General features: G+C 49.2%; 1 protein-coding gene across 1 annotated transcript; it reads left to right on the top strand.

Moving 5' to 3' along the window:
* The first annotated feature begins 1,360 nt into the window (after positions 1-1,360).
* EN1 (engrailed homeobox 1) lies at positions 1,361-9,509 on the top strand. Its single transcript, XM_061612957.1, has 3 exons — positions 1,361-1,444; positions 1,617-2,649; positions 8,383-9,509. Exons 2-3 carry the CDS (start codon positions 1,791-1,793, stop codon positions 8,697-8,699), a joined length of 1,176 nt encoding a protein of 391 aa, XP_061468941.1. The 5' UTR covers positions 1,361-1,444; positions 1,617-1,790; the 3' UTR covers positions 8,700-9,509.
* Positions 9,510-9,818: the final 309 nt, after the last annotated feature.

Below are 9,818 nucleotides of genomic sequence, written 5' to 3'. Positions count from 1 at the left end.
GGAAGCCAGTTGGACTATTGTTTTTAGTTTTTATGAGGATGATGTGTTTGGATTTTTAAAAATTGGTATTTCATATCGTGTGCATGTGGAATATTGGCACTTCACTATCGCGTAAACTAACCAGCTGGTAGACATTTGTACCTGTACATTCAAACATAGGTTTGGCAAAGAATACGATCTGTTCTAGCTATTTTCCTCTTCTTTTAAATGCCACCTGTTAACGAATGAGAACATCATGGGACCGTTGGCACGCTGATATCCATGAGAAATAGGGAAATAGTTATAAATGTTACCTGCAATTGACAGACATGTTTGCCCAAAGCCCAGCATCTAACAATCGTCTTTTTAAAAAAGGGGTGTGTGTGTGAGGGACCATGTGCTTAAGGCTGCAATCCTTTGCACACTTGTCAGGAAACAAGTTCCACTGAACTATTCCTGAGTCCAGCTATGCTCAGGATTGCACTGCCACTTTCCCATTTAAATCAAAGAAACGGGAAAGCGCTGAATCGAGCCCTTTACTCTTTAAAAAACTACCTCGAGGGTCTTTTTGACAAAGCTTCTCGTTTTTAAGATCTATTTCATTTACATAACGGACACAAACCAGAATTGCATTCATAAAGCACACCGATTAATGCGATAGATCTGTGATTTCATAATTAGCTAGGTTACCAGTCCCCCTCAGAATATAGTTTCCTCCCTGTGACCTAATTTTATTTGGTTTTAAATTTGTGGGGGGAAATCTATAAAGCGCCCAGAAAATTTTTGTTCAGCATCCTACTCTTTTAAAATAGCAACAGCAATAGGATATCATGCCAGATGCCCTTTTGGAACCTCAGCACGCAGGCACGCACACGCGCGCGCGCGCACACACATTCACGCACACAGAGTCACCTTATGGAGTCAGAAAAAGTTATTTGTGGGGTTGATCTGATATTTGTTTTTTGAGGAGGACAACTAAATGAAAAGACTTAAACGGGAGAGAAATGGGAATGAGAAGCGGAATCTAGAAAGGATGAGCCAAGCAAAGCGCGAAGCTCTCTCGCTCTCACTCTCTCGCTCTCGCACCCTTTGAATTAGCCAGCCCCTTGGATAATGTAACTGCAAAGTTCCAACGCAGCTCATTGGCTGACGTCAGGGGCGTCACAGAATTCCCGGACTGCTCATTGGCTCCTTCCACGTGCGGGCCATCCTCACGTGCTTCCGGTTGGAATGAAAAAAAAGTGTGGCTGAGAGATTTTTTAGGGAGAGTTTGTTGCAAGATCGGAGCTGTCAGAGATTTTGCTTTTTTTTTAGAGAGAGAGAAGCGGCGAGGGGGGGGGAAAGGTGGGAGGAAAATATGCACGTGCGAGCTGGCGATTAAAGCATCTGCCAAGACAGATCCGAGGGCAAAGCTGACTCTGACATTTGGGGAAACCCCAAAGCTGCAGCGCTCGGAGAAAGATGGGTAGATTGTGAGAAGACTTGGGGGAGGGGGAGGGGATTGGGGGGCTGGTTTTGTTTTGATCTCTCTCTCTCTGGGTTTTTTTTAAGTGGGGGAGAGAGAGAGAGGAAATATAAAATAACTGCAAAAAGGAGAATCTCTCCAAATGTCTGAGTCTTTGGATATCTCTCTCTAGATTCCGCTCCAAGCCAACAAGTGGATTTTATTTTGTATTTTTCCCACCTTTAAAAGAAGAAGAAGGAGGACAACGGAACACTCCCGCCGCCTCCTGGAAAAGTGGGGTGTGTGGGAGGGGACGAGAAGAAACGGGGAGAGAAAGAACACCGATCCCCGGAGCTGGCGGCTGACTATGGAAGAGCAGACGGACAGTAACAGCCAGCGAGACCCTGCTCGAACCCCAGGCAGCAACCACAGCAACGGCGGCAGCAGCAGCAGCAGCAGCAGCAGCGATGGAGAGAGCATCCCGGTGTCGCCCAGCAGCCACGCTCCCCTGTCTCCGGCCGCGCCTTGCCTCGTCTCTCTGCCCCTTCACCCTCACCCTCACCACCACCACCACCACCACCACCATCACCATCACCAGCAGCAGCAGCAGCAGCAGGCGCCTCCGCCTCCCCAACAGCAGCAGCGGCCGCCGCCGCCGCCTCCCCAGCAGCCTCAGCAGCAACAGCATCGGACCACCAACTTTTTCATCGACAACATCCTGAGGCCGGACTTTGGCTGCAAGAAAGAGCAGCTCTTGATCCTCGCCGGGACTGCGGGAGGAGGAGGAGGTGGCGGCGGCGGCGGCGGCCGGGACAGAGACCTAGATCGCGCGGCCAGCTCAGGTAGAGAAAATGTCAACCCACTGCTCGGCAGGCCCCCCAACCCGGCCTCCTCTCTCCTTAGCGCGGACTCGCCCGAGAACCCCGACAGCTCCTCCACGGCCTGCAAAGCGAGCCCCGCCACGGCGGCAGCGGTAGGGACGGCCAAGCCCCCCATCACCTCCTCCTCCTCCTCCTCCTCCTCTTCCTCTTCCTCCTCCTCCTCCTCCTCCTCCTGCTCGGAAGGGAGCGGAACTAACCCGGCGAAGTATGGGGAGCACGCCAGCCCCGCCATCCTCCTCATGGGCTCCAGTAATGGAGGAGCTGTTGCCAAGAGCGATTCCCAACAGCCGCTGGTTTGGCCTGCCTGGGTTTACTGCACTAGGTATTCAGACAGACCATCCTCGGGTAAGAAGCCTCTTCCGTGCCTATAGAATTGCCCACCCTTTCCTTCCCTCGCTTATATTTATAGATATATATATATATATATACATGATATGATTGCAATACTGCTGATAGCGTAACCATCCCGCCCCCAAGAAACGACCGTTGCCAGCCAGCTGTCCCCGCGCCCCCCACCCCCCGCCTGCAATCCTGCGCTCACTTATCCTTGGGGAACAAGTAACACTCTTCAGAGTAAGCACACTTAGAAACCGGATTGCAGGCAAGACCCGCTGCTCTGGCCTCTTCGATGCATTTTACACCGGACCAAACCGAAGTCAGCCCGAGCTGCTCTGGATGAAGCGGGTAGGGACAGGAGCCTGAGTGTCTGTAGGGGTTTTTTTTTTAATTGAACTGGTACCATGTGTCCTCCGAGGCCCGCAATCCCCCGCCATAAAAGCAGCGTTGTCTTGGGATACCCAGCTCCGAAGTTTGCAGGGCTTCGGATTCAGCTTGCAGCTTCCTCCCAAGCCGTTTGGGACCGAAGTGGAAACTGGGGGAGCCTGGTCCTCTGTGGGTCTCCTTGGCAGCGGGGTTTACTCCCTGGGAGGTCGAGCGTGCAAACGATCGCGGCCTTTGAAGCCGTGATTGGTAGGGGAAGGTTGGCCACTGAGAGCCACAGAGGGCCAGGCTGCCCTGATTTCCACCTCGGTCCCAAACGACTTGGGAAGAAGCTGCAAGCGGAATGCCCAGCGGCATTTCTGCAGCCTTCGCGGTGTTGCAGGGGAGAATCTGAGTTGTGTGAAAAGAGTCTCGGACCCAGGCAGGAAACCAAAAAGATCATCTCTCTCCTATTCAGGCCTTGAAGGATGGGATGCGTTATTCTTTCTTTCTTTCTTTCTTTCTTTCTTTCTTTCTTTCTTTCTTTCTTTCTTTCTTTCTTTTTGCTTTGTGTTTAGAAAACAAATTAGTGTACTTTCTTATATATATATAATATGTCATGTCAGACGTCTGATTTCTGGCAAGGGGAAAATTAATATTTGTGTGTGGGGACATAGCTGCAGACAATTAGCGTTGTCATCATCATAAAATATTAGCTGCCGAGGAATTACGGAGTGAATGAGGCACGTGTTGCCGAGTAAAGGGTGTTCTTGAGGGAACAGGCAGGGGTGGAAAAACGAAGAGAAAAGAGGGTATGTGTGTGTGTATGAGAGAGAGGGAGGTTGGGAGGCAGGCAGGGAGGGAAAGAGACGAAAAGGGCTTCCCTGAAAAACAAACAGAGGCCTCCCCGCAGCAGGGGAGAAGAATCCAGGCCCGGAGGCCTCTTCGCTCTCTCTTTCCCCTTCTTCTTTCACAGACGGATGGGGGATTTCCCTAAAGGCCAGTGCTGAGGGGTTCAAAGCACTCCATCTTCCCCCTCCACAGCTGCTGGAGGGAGAATAAACCTCTCCATCTCCTCCTGCCCCCACGTCAAAACCAAAACCGGACCCCTCGATCCTCTTCGGAGCTAGGGGGTTCAGGCGCGAATCTTCGGTTTGCCTGGGAAAGCTCTTTGGAAGGGTTTCAATTTTTCCGGGAAAGAGAAAAGAGCGAGAGTCAGAGAGGCAGGAGGGAGGAAAAAGAGAGGCGAGAAGCGAGAGGGATCTCCCCGAATCACCCACCACCAGCAGCGTATGTGTGAAAGAGTCAGGCGAGGGAGCCGCTCCGGGTCAATGCCGGTGCAAGCGCCCGAAAAGGCCGAGGCGATCGCTCGCGGAGCTCTTCGCTCCCAAAACCCCCCTAAGAGGGTCGAACGGGGGGGGGGCGAGAGAGAGTTTGGAGCTGAACAATCAGGCTCTGGAGCGGGTTGATGGGAGGTTCGTTGCCAGCAGCTCCCGGCACCCTTTCAGGTCGCCTTCTTCATCCCTTTCTGCCCCTCCTGCCCCGGCTCGTTATGAACTCCTTTCTGCAGGCGATTGATCAGTGCACTGCTATCAGCGCCAGCCATCTCGATCACGCCGCTATTGACACATCCCCGCTCCTTGAAACTCAGAAAAGCCACTTTGATTGACTAAACGGATTGATTGAGTGATTGAGCTGTCAGCTCTACCTTCCGCGGCCAAGTGCAATGATTTTATTACTTGTTTCACATGGCCTCTGCCTCACAAAACATGTTTTTCTTTTTTAAAAAAATTATAAATAGATAGATAGATAGATAGATAGATTCCTCCCGCACACACACACGCGCGCGCGCGCACACACACACACACACACACACACACACACACACACAGAAAACTCCTGGGCTCCTTTGAGGCCTCTTGTTGACAAATGCTACAGCTCTTTGGTGTCGGATTTAAAGTTGGCCCTCTGCAGCCTGGAGCCCCCCGACCCCCAGCGCAATCTCTCCTCTTCGCCCACCTTTCCGTAACTCCTTAAGTAACGGGGGATAATATCGCAGTCGCCCCCACCGCCTCTCGCTTTTGTCCCCGGAGAAACTCGCTCGCTCCTCGGCCTGTGCCCTGTTTGCCTTCCCCAAATGAAGGGCGATTCTAGCAGCGATCTTCACGGCTTCGCCAAAATCAGCCCTCTCAAGAGCTGATTGCTTTTCCTTTTCGGTAAATGAGTGGAGGAGAACTATCTGAGATTTATTTACCCGTCTCCATATTAACCTTCCCCTGTGTTTTACTCAACCGTCTCTGTTTTTTACGTTTCGTGTGTAAGGTGCTTTTTCTTGAAATAAACCGGTCGGTGTAGAACGCCTTTTGGGGCCTGCTGACAGAGAGGAGAAGCTTTTCGTCCTCGGCGACGGACCCCAAAGATGGAGATCTCTGGGACTAAATTCGAAAGGAACGGATCCCTTTTTCCCCTCGTTTTAAATCTGTTCCCCCACCCTGTTTTATTTTTTTAATGGCGGGCCCCTTCTTCCAGGATCAAGATAGCCTATTTGAACCCGCTTCACCATACGAATTGGTCTGAGGAGGGGACTTTTACCCGCGCATGATATTGACTGCAATCCGTGTTTCCCTTCCTAAAATAATGTGTCTTCAATAGATTTTCAACCCAGCAAAAGACAGAGGGCTTTCGTAAGGGTATGCCCTGGTTTATCCAACACTCGTTGGTTCAGATCACAATGAGTTGGCTCACATCTGAAATGCCCGCGCTCTCTTGAAAGGAACCCTCTTCTTCTGCCCATTCATTTTAACTGCTTCGGCAGATTTCTTTTCTCTTATCGCCCCCTTCCCTTCAGAGAAAGTCAAGGGGGAAACAGAGCTAATAACGGGTGGAACAGAAAATAATTTCCGTTGGTATCCGAGGCCCCCACCGGAGTTATGGATCTGGGGTTTGATTTCAGCGCGGCCAAGATGTGTCAATGTTAAATGAGAAAAAAAGGGCTTCTAAACGGAAGCGCCTGGGCTTCTAAGAAGAAGCGGGGAGTGTGTGTTCATTCACTCTGAAGAAACATCACTCTTGGGTAAAGGGGTGGAGATTTTGACTCCAGAACACCATTTGGGCCAGATCTCTCAGTAAAAGATAGCGAAGGGAAACCCTCCCCTTGGAAATATATTTATCCTCCACTTTTGGAGGGAGGGGACAGTGGAGATGAGCTCCAGGTTGTCGATGCCCCAGACTACCGCGGTTTTAAACGCTCCCCCAGAGTGAGAGATGCGGGTCTGCGCTGCGTGTTGTGCTCTTTGCGTGTTTGTTTGTAGAAGGCGGGAGGAGCGTCAGAGCTCCGCAAAGGAGCATCCAGCGCCAATTCTCTTCCTTTAGTATTCCCAAGTCGCCTGGCGGCTGGGGCTTTTGTCCAAGTTGCGGTAGGAGTTTCTCAGTTTCCCAAAATAAGAAAGTTTTGTGTGTGCATTCGTGTGTGGAGGGGAGAAAGGTATGGTTCTACTGCTGAGTACTCATTCAAAGAGGTCTTTATAAATGGAGAGCCGTGCCTAAACTTTGTAAATTAGTTCCCCGAATTTTTAAAATGTCTCGAAATTAAAATATTCCATATAAATTCAACACACACACACGGTTCTGGGCTTGCTTTCTTGAGGGACGCCTCGGTTTGTGTCTGAGGAGGAAAAGTTTGGGTCTAGCTCTTTAAAACAGATTTTAAACCCGGTCTTCTTCAAATGGTAGGAATAGGTAAGGGGCGACGACGGGGGCGAGGAAAGAGAATCTGGCCTAAGAATTTAAACGTAAGCCTAATCATGTCTTCTCAGCCGTAAATTCTAGCGAAGCAATAGGGCTTACTCCCAGGCAAGTAGGGTTAAATCCTAACCCCACTTACCTAGGAGTAAAGCCTATTGATTCACTAGGACTTACTTCTGAGTAGACATGGTTAGGCCGGCGCTGTTACCCTTTGTGTCCGTGGCACAGTTAGGCCCACCGTCAACAATAAAAAAACCCACTTGCAGTGTTTGTTTTGGATCCATTCTTTAATTATGTCTACCTCAATATTTATTGTCTTACAATTCCGCGGGAACTTTCTTGTTTGTTTCAAACATGTCCTTATGATCTGTGTCTGTTGAAGATGAATGACGTTGGGAGATGTTTCCTGGGGTGCACGTACCATTTAACTCTTGCAGCACCAGAAATGCCGTTTATTTAATCTGTGGACTTTTTTTTTTGGAGGGGGAAACAATGAACCCCGCACTTTCTCACATGAATATAAACTGCAGGGCAGGCCCAAAAATGAGGGACCCGCTATCCTAACGAATCATCCGCTGAGAAATATATATATATATACTTTCTAATACTTTTTAAAATGTTCCCTTGAAGCTCACAACTAATCAGTCATCCATATTTTTCCTTTGGAGTTTGATATGTTAAGAAGCTTTTGATATAAGATAAGAGCTTTTAAGGTGAAAAGGGTTGGGTATTCCGTGCACAGACACACAAACAATCTCCCCTGGCATACATATAGTGTAAATAGTATAAATGTGTGTGTGTTGTCAGATGCATCCAGTTTGATAATTCTAAAATGAACGGATTAATCTAGCTTCCAGTCTATTTATCAAATTATCCGTCTATCCTCGGATATATTGACGTATCGTGATCAATAGGAAGCTGCTTTAGATCTGGTCGGATCAAACTACAGTATTGAGCTTGGGCCTGGGCGCAGAGAGTTAGCAGACGCATTCGTGTGAGCGACCTCCTGCTCTGACAAAGGTTCTCCTTGGTTTATACTATAACCCTTTCCCTTCTTTTCTTTCCTTCCATCTCTTCCTTCTGGCCTTTCTTTCTTGGCTTCTTCTGCTTTGGCGGGATCCTCCTTCACGCTGGCTAAAGTGAGCCACGCGGTTCTACGGAGCCACGCACCCAACTCGGGGCTAAAGGCCTGTATTGAAACGCTCTGTGTGTGTGTGTCGGGGGGGCTTCACCTCCCAGAAATCATACGTAGTAGAATGGGGGGATACAGCCAAGCTTCTGACAGTGGAGCAAGATTGGAAGGGGAGAGACGCGGGGGGAATCCAAGCAGATCGGTTGATTTCCAGTTCTGCCCCCCCCTTTACGGTTGTCAGATGCCCCCTCTGCAAAGGGGCCTCCCCATTTATATTAAAACAAGAGTCTCCCCATATCCCCGAACACCCTACTGAAGATCCAGAGTTCTTCCAAACGTCAGAATTTCGCAGCGGCGGCGAGTCGCCTCTCGTGTGTGCGTGCGTTGTTTTGGGGGAATACTTCTGATCTAGCCACGCTGTCCCCTTTCCCTCCCTCTCCTGTCCCGACCCCCCTTCTTCCCCTTTGTGTGTGTGTGTTTCTCTCTCCCCCCCCCCTTTGTAGGTCCCCGCACAAGGAAGCTGAAGAAGAAAAAGAACGAGAAAGAAGACAAGAGGCCTCGGACCGCTTTCACGGCGGAGCAACTCCAAAGACTCAAGGCGGAATTCCAGGCGAACCGCTACATCACCGAGCAGCGGCGGCAGACGCTGGCCCAGGAGCTCAGCCTCAACGAATCGCAGATCAAGATCTGGTTCCAGAACAAGCGGGCCAAGATCAAGAAAGCCACGGGCATCAAGAACGGCCTGGCCCTGCACCTCATGGCCCAAGGACTATACAACCATTCCACCACCACCGTGCAAGACAAAGAGGACAGCGAGTGAGCGCGGGAGGCGCTGCTGGCTCCGTCACGGAGCCCCCCCCTTTTTGTTTTGATGCTTAATATTATTATTATTACTATAATTATTATAATTATTATTATATGATGATGATGAACCTGATCGCCAGGGAAGACAAAGAATAACGGTACAAAAAGAAAAAGAGAGAGAAAGAGAGGACAATTTGGAAACAAACAAAGGACTCCTTTACTGCAGTGACACGTTGGAGGGGGACTTAGAAGGGTGCTATTTAAAAAGGAAAAGAATCAAATTTATTGTCTATTCATAGATATAAGGATTCCGGTTTTAAAAGCAAAACAAAATGAACAATTGCAAAAACAAAAAAGTATCTATATAGCCAAACATCGTATGATCTTGTATATATTTAATTTCAGGTAAGGAATAATAATAATGATGTGTAGCGTTTTCTATTCGCTCAGCCGTTGATCTCTGTTGCCCCCCCCTCCCACACTTTGGCCTTGATTTTTCCTTGTCGTTTTCCTTTCTTTATTATCGATCTCAACAACATCCCCCCCGCCCGCCCCTTTCAGCATCTTGGTTTTGAAGTATTTGTCTGGCCTCCTCCGACTTTCCTTTCCTCCCCTGCGCCTTCTTGTTTGCGGGTGCCTTTGCCTCCCTTCATTTCGTGTGAGTATCCGTGTCCTCTTTCCTTCTTTTTCTTTCGTTCCTTGCTTCCCCAGGAAAGAACAATAACATATGACCCACAGACTGCGAGACTGAACCCCTTGCTGCAAGCCAAAGATTTTTTTCTTATGTTCAGAAACCTGTAGTCTGAAATAAAGTGTAGACTGTGTTCAGGACATATGTCGATTCTGTGCTTCTTCTCTGCTCCCCACAAGGCCCCCTTTCATACATTCATAGGGTAAAACGCCTCGTTCTTCTTATTCGTCCTGTTTTTCTCGCTCTGTCGGGCAAATATTGCTCCCGTGTTTTTTTATTTTTACAGCGAGATAATTAATACTTCATTTCCTCCCCCCTTGTTGTTTTTACTTCTTTGGTCTCAGCTTATTTGCTTCCTCTGCCATTGGGGGTGGGGTGGGGAGGGGATCGCTGGCCCCAATCCGCTCACATTTAGTCGTGCTAACAGCCTGACCCTGGGCATGT

The sequence above is a fragment of the Rhineura floridana genome, chromosome 2 (genome assembly GCF_030035675.1).
Source record: "Rhineura floridana isolate rRhiFlo1 chromosome 2, rRhiFlo1.hap2, whole genome shotgun sequence".
Taxonomy (NCBI): Eukaryota; Metazoa; Chordata; class Lepidosauria; order Squamata; family Rhineuridae; genus Rhineura; species Rhineura floridana.
Note: the sequence above shows the minus strand (reverse complement) of the source record. Positions and strands in the feature narration are given on the sequence as shown.

Bases quoted from the DNA above. Each gene is read 5' to 3' on its own strand.
- EN1 (XM_061612957.1), top strand. From the start codon at position 1,791: ATGGAAGAGCAGACGGACAGTAACAGCCAGCGAGACCCTGCTCGAACC. The intron at 2,650-8,382 runs GTAAGAAGCCTC...CCCCCTTTGTAG, and splicing joins TTCAGACAGACCATCCTCGG to GTCCCCGCACAAGGAAGCTG.